Source organism: Herpailurus yagouaroundi, unplaced genomic scaffold (assembly GCF_014898765.1).
Source record: "Herpailurus yagouaroundi ecotype Mexico unplaced genomic scaffold, PumYag 182, whole genome shotgun sequence".
In the NCBI taxonomy this organism is placed as follows: Eukaryota; Metazoa; Chordata; class Mammalia; order Carnivora; family Felidae; genus Herpailurus; species Herpailurus yagouaroundi.
This window is the reverse complement of record NW_024412413.1, coordinates 8,589,239-8,608,878: the sequence shown is the minus strand read 5'-3', so window position 1 is coordinate 8,608,878 and position 19,640 is coordinate 8,589,239. Positions and strand designations below refer to the sequence as shown.

The window sequence follows — 19,640 nt, the reverse complement described above, 5'->3', positions numbered from 1 at the left end:
ACATTTTCTTTCTTTACAGTCTGGAGCAAAAGCACACCACCTGCTCCAGATAATGGTACTTCAGCTTGGGGTGAGCCAAATGAAAGCAGTCCTGGGTGGGGCGAAATGGACGACACTGGAGCATCGACCACGGGCTGGGGGAACGCACCCTCCAACGCTCCAAATGCCATGAAACCTAGTAAGTTTAGAGCATTGTCTGTGAGGGATTTTCCATTAATTTGGGAGTCAGACATTTTGGTGAGGGCTGCTGTAATGTTTAAACTGTCATTTCAGTGAGATTCAGGACCGTGAACCTTTAATAGATGATTAGTAACAAGTGGCCGTGACTTAGCTTTGGGTATTAACATGTTTACATTGAACTAGAAGTCATAAGTTAATTTTGTTGATTTTATTTTAAGTTAGGTTTAGTATCTGGCCAGAATCGAAATGTTGATGTGGTACTTTTTTTTTTTTTTTTTTTTTTTTTTTTTTTTTTTGCCAGTAACTTAAATACTGCTCACCATATCTATTTTGCATTTTTGCCCCTTTGTTAGTATAATTTAAAAAGATTTTCCTGGCTTTTTAATGTGGAACATAGCCTCTGCTGCCCAGTGACTTCACCCTTCTGTTTTCCTTGTCCCTTTGTGTCTCCTCTCATACTCCCACCCACATAGGAACGTTGAAGGTTTCTTGAACCCAACAAAGATTGCTTCATTTGGATTTTTTATACAAAGCATGTCACACTTATTCATAATCGTTGAAAGTCTAAGCTTTACTTGATCCAGCTGGCAACGTGTTGTCACAGCAGTTTGCAAAACTTTGTAAACCGATGCTATGGAATGTCTCGTAGGAAGTTCCTCTGTTGAAAAATTCAGTTTCAAGTGCCCATTTTCACTTGTTTGTAGTTTTCTTAAAAAGTATTCCAACATCTCTTTTCTGCCATATTGCAGACTTAAAGAATTATCTTCTTTTATTTTTAAAGTGTGGTCATATCGAATTCTCAAAATTTGAATGAGAATAATTCTGTTATCAGTTTTATTGTGTGATATTTCTGGCTCTTCCAGTGCCCATGAAGAAGTACAATCATTGCTGTATTCTAGAAATTAATTCTTGTGTCGTTAATTTGACTGCAGTTTAAAAATTATCAATCTCCTTCACTGCATAGAAATAGCTTTATAAAGACCTTGATTTCATCATGATTTTCACAGTAAAACTGGTTGTATCATCACGGGAAATACCATGCCTAGACTTGAAATAGACCCGAAATGCTGGTGGAAGATATTAACCAGACCCTTGGCACAAGGAGGTACTTCAGCAGTACTGTCAGGATTTTTAGGTGTCTTTCCCAACCTCAGAATCACCCTTCCTCCATCACAAAACTTGCACTTTTCTCCAGATTTTTAAGAAAGTCTTCTATTCTTCAGGATCCTCTGTAGTTAAAGCTATAGTTATACTTATCTTTTGTCTGAGTAATGTGAATGTGGAAGGGGGTAGAATATTTGCCTGGCCGTATAGATGGATTAGATAAGATGACAAATATCCCAGAATGCCGTGTTCATAAGGACCAATCGTTGTGGTTATTGTTATATGTAGCTGTCGCATACAGTCCCTCCATTTTTTTTCTTAAAGATTCCAAATCTATGCAAGATGGCTGGGGGGAGAGTGACGGTCCAGTGACGGGAACTCGCCATCCCAGCTGGGAAGAGGAGGACGATGGAGGAGTCTGGAACACCGCCGGCTCTCAGGGAAGTGCTTCCTCCCACAACTCAGCAAGCTGGGGACAAGGAGGAAAGAAGCAGATGAAGGTAGCCCACTTTAGAAAAGTTCGAGCTTGTTTCTTCATTCTTAGAAGGCAGAACTGAGGGGCGCCTGGGTGGCGCAGTCGGTTAAGCGTCCGACTTCAGCCAGGTCACAATCTCGCGGTCCGTGAGTTCGAGCCCCGTGTCAGGCTCTGGGCTGATGGCTCAGAGCCTGGAGCCTGTTTCCGATTCTGTGTCTCCCTCTCTCTCTGCCCCTCCCCCCTTCATGCTCTGTCTCTCTCTGTCCCAAAAAATAAATAAAAACGTTGAAAAAAAAAAAAAATTAGAAGGCAGAACTGAGAATTTTCTAATGGAAGGAGCCCTGAGGTCCTAAGTAAGGGGAAAAATATTTTCTTAAGAGCAAATTGAGTACTTCCTCTTTACTCCTCATCTTCCTTCCCCATGACCTTGAAACCTCGAACCTCAGAGCTGTTGCTGTGGGTAAAGTGGAATTTTCAGAGACAGATTTTTTTTTTCACTTTTAGTTTCCATATTATAATTCTTCAGAAGCTTTCAAGGCACACTTTGTAAATGTTTTATGCTTTTGCGTTCTAAAACCAAGGAAGGCCTTAGGGTAAGTCCCCACGATACATAGAAGAGAAACCAAAGTAAGATAGCTTTTCCAGTGGCAATCAACGTGATTGGTTTTTCTCTGATGCGGGAAATTCCAAAACCCAGAACCATCCTCCCAGCAAAGCAAAGTGCCGGAGCACAAGCCTGATGCAGCAACCAGGTGATGTGCCTACATCCCGTACCAGCTTGCGTTTGAAAGCTGTTGGCTTTCCATATCTTGGAGCAGCTCCACGTCCCCCTTGATGTGCCTAATTCGATGAGGACTTTGGTTTCAATGTAGAACAGGTCTTTGAACCTGAACCACTCTCTCAGCAGAGGTGTTCTTTTCCCTTCCACAGATAAATTGATGGAAATTAGAAGTGGGCAGCCATATAATTTCAACTTCACAGTGAATATTGTCCTGGTTTCAAATACGAAGGGCCGTCCTAGAAGGTCTTCAGTTGGCTAAGGGGGCTGCGCCTTCATCACTTTTTGCTGTAGGAGATTAATTTTGTTCTGAACATAGTAAGTCGATAGCCTAAGAACACAGGTAGTTCCTGTTGGAGACATCCTGTTTAAGCGCGCGTTACAATTTCCCTTCTGAGGACTTCTTTCTGTTCGCCCTAGTCACAAAAGGAATTATTCAGTAAACTCCTCAGCATTTTTGTACTCTCAGGCTATCTGGCTTGTTGTGGTCTTGTTTTTGTCATTTACAAACTCCCATTGAGACGGAATGAAAAGGCAGTCAAGGGAGACTGCTTACTGACCAGAAGTGACCAGGGGGAAGGTGCTCACCCACTCAGGCTGCCCCATGACTGACAATTCTGATCTTTTGTATCTGAGGGCCTTTTTTTTTTTTTTAACTGATTGTGATGCAGATATAGACAACGTAAAATGTACCGTTTTAACCACCTTTAAGTGCGCACAGTTCAGTAGCATTGAGTACATTCAGCACCATTCAACACTAGACAGTGTGACCATCAACACCATCTAGACACAAAACTCTTTTCATCTTGCAAAACTGAAACTCCGTTTACATTAAGCAAATCTACCAATTCTCCCCTCCCTCCACTGAGGGCTTTTTTGACCTTAAAACCTGTAACTGAACTTAAATTAACTTACTCGCTTCCAAGAATTAATAACATCGACATAACAAATATCATCAAAACATAGTTTTTATTTGAAGAATGCACAAATGCACAAAGCCCCATCACCACCTCTCCCCACCAAGTCCTCATCATAGTCCAACCTGCCTTCTCTGCAGAAGTAAAAGTGGAGCTGATAGGGGTCCTCTTCAGGGAGATGCTAGGTTGTCCCTTCTTAAGAAATAAAAACTCACATCCGCCTTGCTTTACAGTAAGATCAGGGATGGTGTCTTTTGCTAGGCGTCTTTCCCACTGGGGACCCATGTCCTTTATACTACGTAACAAGCAGATGAAGCGCTGCATAGATGAGTCCTCATTGTATCCACACAGAGACTAATGACCAGTTCAAATAGCCTATTTAAATAGGCTAGTGCCTATTTATTTTCCAAATAGTAGGCACTAGCATCAAACTCTTTCTTTTCTTTTAATACAAACTGGCTTAGGTTACAAGAAGATACTAAAAGGGAAAGTACTAGCATGCGAACATTGTATTTTAGAAAATCTGATATTGACCTCCTTCTATTTATAAGGTAAAAACACCAGCTGACTGTATGTTTTTCCAGTTACTTCTAATTCAGTGTGACGAATAAAATAAGAATGAAAACATAGATAGAACTAGAGAACTTACTCTTCCAGACTAACTGAAAATATCAAAATAACCACGGTTAAAGAGGGAGATTTGGGTTCAAAAAGGTAAACTGTTGGTTCTGCATTTTCAATCAGTACTTAAATGCAACTCAGCTGTGAAGTGAGATAAACTAAATTATTTGGTTCTGAGGTTACACATTTCATTTCTATAGTGTTCACTGAAAGGAGGAAACAATGATTCATGGATGAATCCTCTTGCCAAACAGTTTTCAAATATGGGATTGCTGGTAAGTTTCATTTTCTCCTGTGTATAATATACCGCATCTTTTACTTTTAGCACAAATGTTAAGACCACTGTCACATATAGTTCAAAATTCTAGATTTAGGGGTGCCTGGGTGGCTTAGTTAGGCAACTGACTCTTGACTTTGGCTCAGGTCATGATCTCACAGTTCATGGTTTCAAGCCCTGCATTGGGCTCTGCATTGACAGTGCAAAGCCTGCTTGGCATCCTCTCTCTTCCTCTCTCTCTCTGCCCCTTCCCCCCTCAAAATAAATAAATAAACTTTAAATCTGTCTTAATTTAAAAAACAAAACAAAGTTACAGATTTGGAAACTGGTTAAACAATATTTCTCATTTGGATTGAGTGATGTTTATTTTCTCTTATTTTTAATGAAATAACTCCAATACTTAGAGGTTATGACTTTTGAATTTGTAGTCCTTGTACCCTTTTCCTGAGGTAGTTAGGGGAAGAAAGAGCCAGGCCCTTGAAACTTAACATAATTTTCCCTGACTACTGCTGTACCAGTTTTCATATTATACTTTTGAAAATGACAACAACTGCACAATAACTAGAGAAATTATTTATAATTAATTATATAGGGAATTCTTGTAGGATTTCTCTCTCTTTTTTTTTTTAATCTCTTGGGAACATTGTGGGGACACCCCGTCCCTGGTTGCCAAAAGACAAACGGCTTGACTTGGCTGCACATTTCCAGATTTCATGACTTGACAAGTCACGAGAAGAAGTTGTCGTCATTTGGCTGACACTCCTGGAATTTGATCCCGAGCCGACTGGAACTTGAGGACAGGGTTTTATTTCTCTGAGCAGCTATTTAGCTGTTGCTCTGTCCATAGAATTGCTGAAACTGACTGATTCTATGTGAAAATCGAATTTACAAATGTAGACCCAGCGGCAATCAAATTAGTCATATTATAAATGATATTGTCTTCATTCCCGTGTAAGGTTCACATCAAAGGACCTTGTGTGGTCCCACTTGTAAGCTGTCACTCCCACATAAATAATGCCTTTTTTTTTTCTCTCTGATTCAAACATTGAATTCAAACCTTTAATCCTCCCTCACCGTTGCTTATTTTTCAGAGTCAAACTGAAGATAATCCAAGCAGCAAAATGGATTTGTCTGTAGGTGTGTATCACTCCACTAATGTGAATGGGATATATTGTTGTTAATGATGTCATGTTGGTTCCCTCCTCCATTTGACTGGGCTGGGTGCTAGTCAGCAGACACGAAGGATCGTCCTACACACTAGGTAGGGACTGAAGACTGAAATGGCTGCAGGATCCAAGAAAGTAACGTAGAGGAGTGGGGTATGCCAGGTATAAGAAATTGGGACTTGGAGGCCACCTTTAAGGCGGCCACTTGACCGCCCTTGGCAGTTGTTGCCTTGGAGGGTAAAGGCCCAGCTTTGTCAGCAATTCAGACATATGTTGACATCCTGATTTTTAAATACTGGAAACTAATTCAGATTTTAAAAACTGTGGTGTGTGGCCGAACAAAATATGTCTGTGGCCCCGCCAGACTCCACTTTCAGATTTCTCGTCGCGTGTGCACCGAGATGTTTCATTACTGACGAGCTGTCCCAGTGCAAGTGGAGCAGATGCCGTGTCAGCCCTTAGTCTGTGGGCTCCTCACCGTGATGCTGTTGCTCACTTTGAGGACCTTAAAGAGAGTCAAACCGAGAAGAAAGTAAAACAGTCCTGGGTCATAAGGGAAATAGCCTTTGATTGATGATATTTTATTTATTTTTTTTTTAATTTTTTTTTTAATGTTTTTATTCATTTTTGAGACAGAGAGACAGAGCATGAGCAGGGGAGGGGCAGAGAGAGAGGGAGACACAGAATCTGAAGCAGGCTCCAGGCTCTGAGCTGTCAGCACAGAGCCCGACACGGGGCTCGAACTCACGGAGTGTGAGATCATGACCTGAGCTGAAGTCGGACGCTTAACCGACTGAGCCACCCAGGCGCCCCGATTGATGATATTTTAAAATCTAAGAATGACAGGGTGCCTGGGTGACTCAGTTAAGCGTCCAACTCTTGATTTCAGCTCAGGTCATGATCTCATGGTTCATGAGTTCGAGCCCCGAGTCGGACTCCGTGCTATCAGCGCAGAAGCTGCTTAGCTTCTCTCTCTCTCTTTCTTTCTCTGCCCCTCCCCCACTCGCTCGCAAGTCTCTCTCTCTCTCTCTCTCTCTCAAAATAAACAAGTAAACTTTAAAAAAGAAAAAGTCGAAGAATAACAAAAACGTAAGCTTCCAAGGGTACTGATCATGCCCATGTACAATAGCACTTTTCCAGAGCTTTGAAGAAAAGAGGACCATCATGGTACCTAGGAAATCACATTGTTCACTTGATGTGTTCACGTCTGAGTTCTAAATTCTAGGGTCACAGCTGTGCCTAATAGGCCTCTTTATCCCCAGTAACTGTTTCACAACCAACCCTACCCATTTATCTGGCAGATGCTAAGTAGCAGCAAGAGACAAATTCTCTCACTGAGGACGTTTGAATTTATGAGCCAGTTATACTCCTCAAACACATCAGTAACCAGTTAGGCTATTTTTTTAGTTGGATTTTTACCAGTTTGGCCCTAAGTCTCTCTTTCAGTCTTCCATTGAAAACAAGCTACAACAGATACAGATCTTTTAAAAAGAAACAAAAGGATCCACATGTGCTCCAGGGAGGGTCCCCAGCAGCCTCAACCAACAAGATCTCTCGTGGTCTTACACTTGACACCCCCCGGGAGGCAAGCGGGACTGGTCACTCCTGGTCAAAACATTGGTTCTTGAAATTTTCACTTCTTCTGTGCTACTTTTCAGGGAGCCTTCCAGATAAAAAATTTGACGTGGACAAGAGAGCGATGAATCTCGGGGATTTTAATGATATCATGAGGAAGGATCGATCTGGGTTCCGTCCACCTAATTCCAAAGACATGGGAACCACAGATAGTGGGCCTTATTTTGAGAAGGTGAGTTGAATCCTTTGAGATAATAATTCATGTGAACCACTTTGGTTTCCATTTGTTCTTTTGATAATTAATTCCAGGAGGAAATGTAGAATTACTGAATTAATTAATGAGCAAAACGCAGACATCACCTGCTTTTAAGTGGTGACGTGAAAACAATTGATGTCAACAGGTGATTGGGCAGTAGCTAGAACCATCTGTCCTTAGCATGTGAGTATGGTGAGGGTGGTCTGAATTTTTGGAAATTTTATGAAACTTGGAGGGGGTATATGGTCTGACTTTTTACAGTAGAAGAAATGCACACTCAAAATGTGTAGAAGAAATTTTAGAGATAAATTTATTCTGAATTCTTTTTTCTGCTGCTTTGCAATGAGAAATTAAATTTGGGATCTTGTGTAAACAATCTGTAACTCCCAAGGCCTTGCCTTCTAGCTTTGTCAAGATGGCCCAGAACTTGGTCTTTTGATGTTTCGAAGAGACTTCCTTTGTTTTCTCTCTCCATTTCCCCAGTGACCTATTTTTAGTTACAGTGGTACACTGTCCAAATTCTCAAGTACCTGATTTCAGTGTGTCATTTATACCTATTTGTTTTGATTTTTATCAGTTCTAATCGAGGAGATCATTCATTGATTCAGAATACAGATTTTCCATGGCCCCGGTCTTCAGAAAGCAGTTAAAACTGAAAGTTTTAGATCTAGCACATTTTTGACACCACTGATGCTGGTCCAGGCAGCAACAGATTCACAAGATTACTCTGGCTTCTGTTTCAGCAGCCACATCGTTAGAGTAATCGATATTAGATGTATAAAAATAAAGTGTCTGGCAATGTTTATCTTCACGCAATGGGCAGAATGTGTTACTGACTTAGAGAATAAGAAAAAAATCTGGATCAGAGATGACAGATGGTGTCTGTTGGGCCAAGTGTGATGACTCTTACCAGATCCAAATTCCGTCCTCGTTTATTGCTAATACACTCTAATTCTGTTTGTTCCTAGTGTTTCTCTCTTGTCCCTTCTTGCATTCTGTTGCTTCACTAACCAACACTCCTTGTGATTGGCTAACTCCTACTGCTTTTCAGCTGACTTTGCCTTTCTCCAATCAAGATGGGTGCCTTGGGGATGAGGCTCCCTGCTCTCCCTTCTCCCCTTCTCCCAGCTACAAGCTGTCTCCCTCTGGTTCCACACTACCCAACGTCAGCCTTGGAGCAATCGGCACAGGGCTCAACCCCCAAAACTTCGCTGCTAGACAAGTAAGGAGGCCTCTCAAATTTATAACTGCTCGGCTGTGGCCTCGCCTTGGCCCTGGTCTGCAGTTTATTGCATTTTTTGTCTGTCTTGGGAAATTTGTTGATTACTGAATGCACAGAATGATGCTAAGTATTAGGCTTTAGATCTTTCAGCCCATAGAACCCATCTCTCTTCATGTTTTCTCAACATGGATTTTATTTTCAATCTGTTTCTTTAGTCCTCTCATATTTGGTCATAAGTTCACATTTAATAAGTTAACTAATAACTGGCTTAGGAAAATGTTAAAGAGGCTACATAGGTATCTTATTACGCCTACCTTAGCAACTTATTTGCCATTTTTAACATTAGATTGAATGGCAAGTGATACTTTTGAAGTCTTTTCAATTTGATAAGACTTCTAACTAGAAAACAGTGGCAAAACTAGTAAAGAGTAAATACTTGAGCATTACAGCATCTTAAAATCTAATGTCCTTAAGCGTAAAATATAATAATTAACCAGAGAAAGGTAATTTGATATGAGAGAACGAAGCTTTGGGAAGACTTGATATTGTTCAGATGTGGCAAACAGCCTGGGGCACCCCGTTCCCTAGGGGTGCGTCTCCATGGTCCCAGGAAGGGCTGTGCACTGGGCGAGACCGGCAGGGCTGGCCCCCTAAGGCCCCCTCTCTCACCTTTGCGGGCCTAAGGCAGCCTGAGGAGGGGCTGTCACTGCAGCTCCTGTGTAGTTCTCGTAGAGAAAACCAAGAATTTGGAGACAATTGCTTTGTGACGGTGACTCCAGGGATGATATTTTCCTAGCCACAGTTCTGTGACCACTTACCTGTCACTGTGGCTTTCACCTCAGGATATCATGGAAGGATGTTTAATTATTAATTGTATCCATTCTGTTTCCACATGAGGGCTTTCACATTCAAGTTAAAGGATGATGTAAAACCTCTCTCACACCATAGTCCTCCAGTTACACGCAGGTCTTTCATACGCTTCTAATTGTTGCCTTAGCACATTTTTTAAGTGGATCATGTTATATACATGTATTCAGTTGGTTATCTCTGGTTTGGGAGTTTTAGGTAATTTCTTGTTTTCTTTATTTTTTATATTTCCCTGTATTTCTTAATGTTTCCATAGAGAATGTAGATGTGCATTGCTTTTATAAACAGAGAAGAAATAATTACATCAGTGGTTTTGGGCAGCTTTTTTGTTTAGGATTGAGGTATACAAAATACAAGTTACCCTAACACTCTTGAGTAATGATTATAAACATGCCCACAGGATCACATGTTTGTCAAATGCCATTAGTATATAATTTTTAGCATAACATAAACCAGCCGAAGTATCCGTGCACTGGACACTAAGAAAAGGTCATTCCTCTTTGATTTCTTTTGGTTTGGTTTTTTGTTTTGTTTTTTGAATCTGTGGATTGCTACAAAGTCCATTGTGAATCAACTAAATATGATCATGACTTTTTTCACACGTGACTATTTTCATGCAGACTTCATACACTTCCTATTTAAAAATTAAAATGTGAGGTTTTTATTTTAAAATCACAGATTTCAGTCAGCTTGCTAACACTGTTTTTAATTTATATGCCTTTCTGAGTTAAACACTGTAGTTGAGGCAAATATCACCAATAAATATTGGACTCAGGTCATCATATAACAGTGAAGCTGTAGAAATAACCAGATTAACTGCGGTTAACATATAAATAGCGTTTGATGACCGCTTCCCTAATTTCTAAACATACTTAAAAAAAAAAACAACTGAATCTATATGATTGCCTCTAGACATATTAGTGTGCAAAATAGCTACTTCTAAGCTAAGAAAGCAAATGACAGTGCCAGGTTTCATATTTAAAAAGAGAGAAGGTGTTGTTTGATAGACTGCCATTGACTCATCTGTACTGTTATCCATATTGGACGTATCACAGGGCTTGATACGATTTTAGAGATACTTGATAAAGAAAACCTGAAACCTCTAGTGGGAGTAGGGGGCATCTGTCCACTGGGAATGTGCAGGTAGAGCCTGATTTCACAAGAACTAAAAAAAAAAAAGTGAAATTCCTTTTAATATTTCTTACCAAAAGAGCAGTTGGAATTTAAAATGATCCTCACAAAGCAGTTTTGGACCAGTTAAAACATGGATTCTGGGTAGGACTTCAACTACCAGTAACCCCACCGTGCAAGGACCCGTCCAAGGTCATTACTTTGATAGTGAAGTATGAGAATCATCTTAGCAGAATATTCTCAATGAAACAGATGTTTCTTGTGTTCTTGAGGATGATCAGTAGGTAAGCTACCAGCTACCATGATCTCAGAAAAGTTAGAGCCAAGCCACGTCACCTTAGAGTGACAATTTGGATTAGTAAGTCAGGGGAAGTGGAGACATTATAGTTTGTAGAATTAAAGGTCTTTTCATGTTTTAAGAGTCCTTTGGGAGATTTAAAATTCATGGTAGATCTTTGATTTTCTTTTATGACATAGACACAGATTTTGATTGTCTTTTCCACTTTATGTTCATAGCCATTTTTATTTTCAGTGCTTTTAAGTTCATTAATTTTCCAGTAGCAGTCCCTTAATCTATTTTGAATCATTAAGCCATTGAAATATCATTAGTGTTCTAGAACTTAATGATGCTGTTCCAAAATTCTTCTTTAAAATTTTTTTTTCAACGTTTATTCATTTTTTGGGACAGAGAGAGACAGAGCATGAACGGGGGAGGGGCAGAGAGAGAGGGAGACACAGAATCGGAAACAGGCTCCAGGCTCTGAGCCATCAGCCCAGAGCCCGACGCGGGGCTCGAACTCCCGGACCGCGAGATCGTTACCTGGCTGAAGTCGGACGCTTAACCGACTGCGCCACCCAGGCGCCCCCAAAATTCTTCTTTAAAATTACCTTAATCCCCGTGAAGCCACGGATAAGTTGGTGACTTCCGTTCAGAATACACAGACTAGGTATATAGGCAGTGGTCCAGCTGCCTTCACTAAGGATGTGCAGTAGGATGTTGCCAAGTGTATGAAATTGGTGGGTCATGGTGTTAGCATCCTACAGACTAGGACTTTATTATAGAGTTCTGGGAATACAGAGAAGGAAATATTAAGCTGGTGGTTGAAAGACAGAATGGAAAATAACTATAACATGACTTGCTGATGCCATCAAAGAATGACTTTAAGTGTTTTGAGAACATATAGGTGGGTCAGTTAATTTGAACGTGAACCGAGGAAGAAAGTTGGGGGAAGCCTTCCTTTATGAGGATGAGCTCTGAGCTAGGCCTCAAGGCCAAGTGAAGATGGTGTAGAAACTTTCCTCAGACAGAAGGAACAGTGTCAAGTTATCAAATATGGCTTTTTTGGCTGAAGGGCTTTTCTCAGCTCGAAACAAGTCAGAAGGGCCATCATATAGCCTGGTTTTCTGTAATTCTTTGATTGGAATAGCCTAGAAGTGGTCCAGTGAGTTCGTCCTCCAGAAATCAGGGAATTAAGCTTATTTTTTACCAGGCTGGCATTCATACACTGGAATGAAAAGTTACAGGTGAGTAATGAGGTTTTTTGTAGTGCCCCATAATGGGTTTTCACTTTTTCCTTTTCTGCTTTTGTTTTTTTTAAATCTCACTCTTGATTTAGATTTTGTCATCTAGCAAAGGAGGGATCAAGCAGACCCAAGATAGGAAAGCCTGTTTAGATCTGGAGTAGAGTTCTTAAGGAGCTAGACTACAAGCGGGTGGCACTGATTCTGTGACTGAACTAATCAAGCCAGAGACATTACTATCATAGTGTTGTTTTACAGTTGATATTATACAGAAGCCTGCATTTGTGCTCAGGTGCCTTTCAAGGTGGAGCTCAGATTATTGGATTTGAGAATAAACTTGGTAAACCCAGTCTTTAAAAGAAAAAAAGAGAGTAGTCGAAATAAACATTATATTGCCTATGCCTTTCAATTACAAAAAAAAAAAAAAAATGCTTTTTTGAAACATTTGACCAAACGTAAGCCTTTCGGTTATAGAGTGCCTCAGACTGCAGGGGTGGTGGTGCTATGTGCATGATTTGATTTGGATAATTTTCCCAAGCATTCCGAGACCAGGAATTTTTCGGTTATAAAATTCTGTGATTCCACGGAACACAGGATATGATTCTTCTGAGGGATAGAAAGCCAGAACTGTTTCTTTTTCACGTTTTCTTACGTTAACAAAAAAGCCTTAACTGTTGCTGTTGTGTTTGCAGGGTGGCAATCATGGTTTGTTTGGAAATAGCACAGCACAATCGAGAGGTATGCACACGCCAGTGCAGCCGCTAAATTCTTCTCCTAATCTCCGGGCGCAAGTGCCTCCCCAGTTTATTTCCCCCCAGGTAAGCGATTTTATGTTTCCACGATTCAGCAGTAAAGCCTCTACAGGCGGTGCCCAGTTGCCAACTGGGTTTTGTGGGCAGAAAAAGCAGAAAAGGAATAATAGTTACCCAAATGTCTAAAATGTAAAAAGTCTTGGGGCACCTGGGGGGCTCAGTCAATTAAGCGTCCGCCTTTGGCTCGGGTCATGATCTCATGGCTCATGGGTTCAAGCCTGTGTCAGACTCTGTGCTGACAGCTCGGAGCCTGGAGGCTGCTTCAGATTCTGTGTCTTCCTCTCTCTCTGCCCCTCCCCCACTCGTGCTCGCTCGCTCTCGTGCTCTCTCTCTCTCTCAAAAATAAACAAACATTAAACAAAATTTTTAATGTAAAAAATCCAGATCAAGATTTTTGGAACAAAATGTCCAACTCCTTGTATTGTATTGTACACACAAAGATGGTTTTTATGAAAAGCATTATGATTACATTCCTTTTCGATCTCTCCGTATTTTTTCCAGTACTGCATGCATTGGTTTAATTGCGTGTAATTGAAACTACCGTACAAGTACTGCACTGTACTGATGTGCCAATATTCTGAAATCGGTTGCCCTTGAGGATTCCCCTGCAGGTAAATGGGAGAATAGCCAGGTTCTGACGTATTCTGAGACGTTTTAAGGAGCTGGATGCTGAAGTGCTGGCTAGATGCTCCAGGGGAGTGTTGAGAACAGATGAAGCGGCAGAGACTTCCTCATGGAGCAGCTCTGCGTTGTGGGATACAGTCCTTTGTTTGGGAAACCCTTTAGGTCTGTTTCTTGGTAGGACATGTGCAGTGCATTGTTTGCAGGCTCCAGGTGACAGATTTGTGCCAGTCTGCCACAGAGCCCCTCGTATGTCTGTGAGAAAGTGGGTCCGAAGAGCAACATCAAGGTTGATGAGCCCGTGTGAGGATTCAGCGTGGGACCTTGGTCTCCTCATAATGTTCCTTCGGTGAACTGAGATCAAAAGCGAGGAGTTCATCCCGTCCGACAAAAGGGGGCGGGGCACTTAACTAGGTCCAATCAGCAGAACGTAAAGGGTCAGGTTTTATTGCTGTTTTGTTTTTTTGAAATATCTTTTAAGACAAAGTCTTAAAACATTTTATTTGAGGGGCACCTGGGTGGTTCGGTCCATTAGGTGTCCGACTCTTGATTTCAGCTCAGGTCACAATCCCAGGATCATGAGATTGAATCCTGCATCAGGTTCCTTGCTGAGCTTGGAGCCTGCTTAAGATTCTGTCTCTCTCCCCCTCTCTGTTCCTCCCCTGCTCATGTGTACACCCTCTCTCTTTCTTTCAAAGGTGTGTGTGTGTGTGTGTGTGTGTGTGTGTGTGTGTGTGTGTGTATTTTTTAACCATAACCTATAGATTTCAAATTCTGTTTTTGACATTGAGTCTGTAACTGTCTTAGTAGAGGAAGGAATGTTCCTCGCCCTGCCCTCTCGTCTCCATGTCCTGCCCTGGGTGTCTGGGAGTCCTCTTAAGTGTCTCTCCTTCCTCACCCCTCTAAGTGCCAGTCATTCTCCAGGTCCCAGGTGGCAGTCTGTCCTTTAAGAGCTGTTCCTAACTTCCCCAGCACTCCACAGTGGTTGTGTCTTCTTAACTCCATGAGCTCCCTCCCACATGTCAGGCCACAGTCCTGTGGTTACCAACTATCTGCGGTGTGCCTGGTAGTGTGTTGGCCTCACACGGTGGAGAAACCACCGCCTCCTAACACAGCCTTCTGGAGTTGCTGGGGGTGATAGCAGAACACTCAGCAAACAGGCAGCATGATAAATGTGATGTAGAAATGCTTAACACTGTTTGGAAGCTGGGCGAGGCCGTGCACTAGGAGTGACATTTAAGCTGGGCCTTAAAGAATGAGTCAGTTTGCTGAGCAGAGCCAGGTTTAAATGTGCAGCAGGAGCAGCTTGGAGGACAAGGGGCAGTAATATCTGGAAGAACATGGCATGTTTGGAAAAATGCAGTCGGTTTGAATAATTAGATTAAGCTTGTTGAAGCATATAGATGTTGTCTAGAATGGAATAGGAAAAAACTAGTCAGGGAGTTTGGCACCAGATTTGGAAAAGCTTTCTTTGCCTTGCTAAGGAGTTTGGACTCTGTCCCTTGTAACCGTTATCTGGGCTACTTCTTAAACACAGTTTCCAGGTCTTCTGCAATCTACTGAGACACAATCTTGGGAGTTAGGGCCTAGTAACCCCCTGCTGATTTTTATCTGCACCCTAAGGTTTAGCTGCTGCTGCTATAGATAATGTAGCATTGGGCAAAATTGTTCAGCTGAGTGGCAATGTAGGAAAACTTAGGTTTTGGAAAAAATAACATTGACAGCAATGTGGAGGACATATTTGAATGGCAGACTAACTAGAGCAAAGGAGCTCAGTTACAAGGCTAGTCCAGGAGTCCGGGTAAGGAGGTGGCAGTGGGAATGAAGACATTGTGAAGGTCCCAGATGACCTTTGTGTTGTGGGATACCGCAGTCACTTCTCCAGTCTCTCCTTACTCTGCATATCCACGGCATCTGACATAGTTGATCATGTCGTCCCTTTTGAAACTTTCATTCATCTGGTTTTTGGACACCTTGTATATTGGTTCTCCACCTGCATTTCTTTCTCCGTCTCCTTTACAAGCTCCTCCCCCCCTCCCCAACATTTAAATGTTAGGGGCACCTGGTGGCTCAGTCAGTGAAGCATCTGACTTTGGCTCAAGTCATTATCTCATGGCTCTTGAGTTCAAACCCCAAGTGGGGCTTTGTGCTCACAGCTCAGAGCCTGGAGCCTGCTTCAGATTCTGTGTCTCCCTCTCTGTCTCTGCGCCTCCCCTGCTTGTGCTTGCTCGCTCTCTCTCTCTCTCTCTCTCTCAAAAATAAATAAAAACATTAAAAAAAAAACAGAGTGACCCAGTCACAGTCCTTCTCCTCACCATCAGCAGCTACTGTTGGGTGACTTCACCCAGCAAATGACTTTAGGTATGACAGGGCCAAAACTGAGCCTTCAGCCCAGATCTCCGTTCTCAATTCCATGGGCTTCTGGGCATCTCTGCTAGGATGCCCTATAGGCACTTCATGTCAACATGTCCGAAACAGAGCTCATGATTTCATCCCATACTCCCCTCTAAAACATCCCCTTCCTCTAAGTAAGCAGCTCTTCCCCTCTGCAGGTGCTTGGGCCACAGGCCACAGAGCTAGTGGTGAGGCCTCTCACGATCCACATTCAGTCCATCAACAAGTTCCCCTTTAGAACTTTGTCCTGAATCTGACCCTTCCCTACCGCCTCCTCTAACATGACCCATTGCGAGCAACCACCGTTTCTTTCCTAGAAATGGCCTCCTGACTGGTCCTGCCCTGTCATATACAACACCTGCCTCCAGTCTGTTCTCCACCCAGCGTTCTGACTGACCCTCTAAAACCACACTATCCAGGGTAGGCCTTAGGCCACCTGAGCACTTGAAATGTGACCAGTGGAGTGGAAGAACTGAAATTTTAATTTTAATTGATTTAAATTTAAATAGACATGCCTGGTTGGTGGCTACGGAATGAATACTGCAGAGGTGGAGCTTTTCCAGCATCACAGAAAGCTAAGGGTAAATCATGTCACTACTTTAACCTCTCATAGCTCCTTCTCTCACTGAAAATACAAAGCCAGCTCTTTGCTGTTGTCTTTGACGCTCTTGGTGACCTCCTGCCACCCCCACCCACACCTGCCACTCTCCACTCAACTGGCCCCAGCGCACCAAGGGTGCTTCTAGAACACTCTTCTCCCAGATTGCCACACGGCTCCATCTGTATTTGCTTCAGATCTCTGCCGCCATGGCACCTTCTGGGAGAGGCTTTCCCAGGCCGGGCTGAGGACAGTACGGCACCACTTGGCTGTCACGCCCCCAGGCACGTGTTAAGGTTCACAGTGGCAGGGTCTGTGTCTACTTTGTTCACTGCTGGATCCTGAACATCCACAACTGTGCAGGGCATGCATTTTGAGTAAATATGTGTCAAATCATGGGAAGACGCATTTCAGAATGATTTAGAAAGTAGAATATTGTTAGGAAAAAAACTTATTCTGAGAGACTTAAAGGCTGCCAATCTCTTTATGACCAAAGTATCTGCTGTGCATGGAAAAGAAAAGTATTTGTGTTCTACATTTTTGGGATTTGTTTAGCAAAACATGGTTAACGTTATTTGATGCATAATGGCAGAATATTAAACAATGAAAACTTCAGATTTTTCAGGTTTTTTTCCCTAACATTTCCATATTTTAAAAAACAAAGGAGCTGGATAGCTTTTTTTTTTTTTAAGTAGAGGCAATATAATAACCACACTGAAAGTTTGGATAATGGAGAAAAAATTCTTCCAGAAACCCCCAACCCAGATGCAAAGACAGGGATTATTTTTACAAAATCCCCTACTCAGACTGTTCGTATCCAGGCATACTTTCCACATCATGATATCCATGGTCACTATATCCTACTGTTTGTGTTAACTTTGGGTCATACATAGTATTTTCCTCTGTTACTACGTAGTTTTCCTGTTGATTGTTCTTAATGAAGAAGGCATAATGTTCCATCAGGTAAACTTACTTTGATTTCCTGGGACATTCTCTTCGCCTATTATTGGATAGTAAATTATTTCTAATTTTTCACTGTTCTAAATAATGCAGTAGAGAAACCCATATACTTAGATCTTATATGCGATCCTTATACATAGATATTTTGCCCACATTATTTCCAAATTTAGTTGCCCAGGATGAAATTTATGGGTTAAAGTACATGAACACTTATGGTTTTTGAAAATACCAACTTTTACATCCATTTTAACTGTCTTTAGGGGCAGTCAGTATTCAGTGTGAACATGGGAAGAAGACACTGAAACTCATCTTTAAGATCTGTTACAGATATTCCAGGCGTTGGGTTTCTGCCTTGCCTTTTTCCTCCTGTTACTCAAATATTCAGAACGTAACCTATTCTACCAGGCTTTTGTCTTGCTTTAAACTGCTGTCATTTTGCACCTGCAGTGCTTTGTTAAATGCCATATTGACTCCAACTAGATCTTCCCTTTTTCCAGCCCAGCTGGAGGGTGAAAGGCTTTTAGGCCAGAATAATTAACTCCCTGCTACGGGAATGTGCCAACCTGCACTTTAATTACTCTGAGTCCCAGGTGCGAATAACCATTTGCCAGGAGCCTAGTGGTGCTTCTCTCTGGTCCTTTTGTATTCATTGGAGGACAGTGCATGCGCGGTCTGGGGGAGGGAAACATGAGGCAGAGCTAGACCGAAGTCCTCAAAATATAACCTTTATAGTTGTTATAACTGTCACTTCATGGCACACATGAGATACTGGCATTCAAATTAAATTTAAAGTATAAAAACACCTTGTGTTAGCATTTCTTTCTTTTCTTTTCTTTTTTTTAATATTTTATTTTTAAGTAACCTCTACACCCAACTTGGGACTTGAACCCACGACCCCAAGATCAAGAGCCAGCACACTCCGCCCACTGAACCAGCCAGAGGCCCCTGTGTTAGCATTTCTTTATAGTCTTTCTGTACCTATCTGTCTTTAAACAATATAGTTTCATTTTGCCTTTTTTGCCCTTGATGTGACAAAAACTTGCAGTTTATAGCCTTCTCTGACTTTTTTTTCACTTGATACTGTTTCTGAGATTTCCCCAGGTTGATTTGGTCAGTTATGATTCATATAGTACTCTGTTACGTGAATATACCATCATTGATCTTTTCCACCACCAGCAGACATTTGGGTAGTTTCCAGGTTTCTGCTATTAGGAGGAATGCTGCTGTGAAGATTCCTATATTTGTCTCCTAGGATGGATTTGTTTCCTAGGGTACTGCTGGATCATACGCAGGTTTTACTTCGAATGGTAGTTTCTGTCGCTAATATCAAGTGATAGGAATGTGGGAGGTGGGTGGGAAGAATGGGCTCTTGGCAAAGGATGTCCTACTGTCTCAAGACTGAAGAGAAATGGGTCGATGAAGAGACCAGCTGATTTGTTCAGTAGAGCTTTTAGAACTGAACCGAGAAGTGGGAAGAAAGAGCTCAGACAATAGCTATTTATTTTGGAGGCCAGCAGGTTGGAAAACAAAATAAGCAGAGTAGATTTCCCATGAATCATAGAATCCTTTCCCTTTGGAAGGGAAATTAGAAACAATGCTGATGGCCTCGGAGCACCACTGTCCCATAGAAATATGACACAAACCCCATAATGTAATTTCAAGTTTTTGGTAGCCACATTTAAAAAGATAAATAGAAGCAGGTAAAATTAAATTTAATAGTACGTATTCTTTAAGCCAATATAAATGATCATTTCAACCTGTAATCAGTGCTTAAAGATTATTGAATTTTTTACCTTTTTTTTAAGGTTTTTTTTTTTTTTTTTTTTTTTGAGACGGAGACAGAGCGCGAGTGGGGGAGGGGCAGAGAGAGAGGGAGAAACAGAACTGGAGGCAGGCTCCAGGCTCTAAGCTGTCAGCACAGGGCCTGATGCGGGGCTCAAACCCACGAACCATGAGATCATGACCTTAGCCAAAGTCGGACACTCAACCGACTGAGCCACCCAGGCTTTTTTTTCTTTCTTAATACCAAGTCCCTCGGCCACCTGGGTGGCTCAGTCGGTTGAGTGTTTGACTTCGGCTCAGGTCATGATCTCGTCTGTGAGTTCGAGCCCCGCGTTGGGCTCTGTGCTGACAGCTCAGAGCCAGGAGCCTGCTTCCGATTCTGT

At 41.9% G+C, this 19,640-nt stretch overlaps 1 protein-coding gene across 6 annotated transcripts in view; it reads left to right on the top strand.

Annotated features, from left to right (window-relative positions):
• The window catches only part of TNRC6B (trinucleotide repeat containing adaptor 6B), a 248,718-nt gene that overhangs the window by 202,593 nt on the left and 26,485 nt on the right, over positions 1-19,640 (top strand). For 5 of the 6 annotated variants that reach the window (XM_040490760.1, XM_040490759.1, XM_040490757.1 and 2 more), the window contains 7 exons: positions 20-178; positions 1,609-1,784; positions 4,276-4,350; positions 5,444-5,489; positions 7,177-7,325; positions 8,401-8,571; positions 12,783-12,908. In XM_040490760.1, coding sequence (XP_040346694.1) covers positions 20-178; positions 1,609-1,784; positions 4,276-4,350; positions 5,444-5,489; positions 7,177-7,325; positions 8,401-8,571; positions 12,783-12,908 — 902 coding nt within the window. The remainder of the gene's footprint in view (positions 1-19; positions 179-1,608; positions 1,785-4,275; positions 4,351-5,443; positions 5,490-7,176; positions 7,326-8,400; positions 8,572-12,782; positions 12,909-19,640) is intronic. The other variant, XM_040490762.1, reaches the window with a different exon arrangement.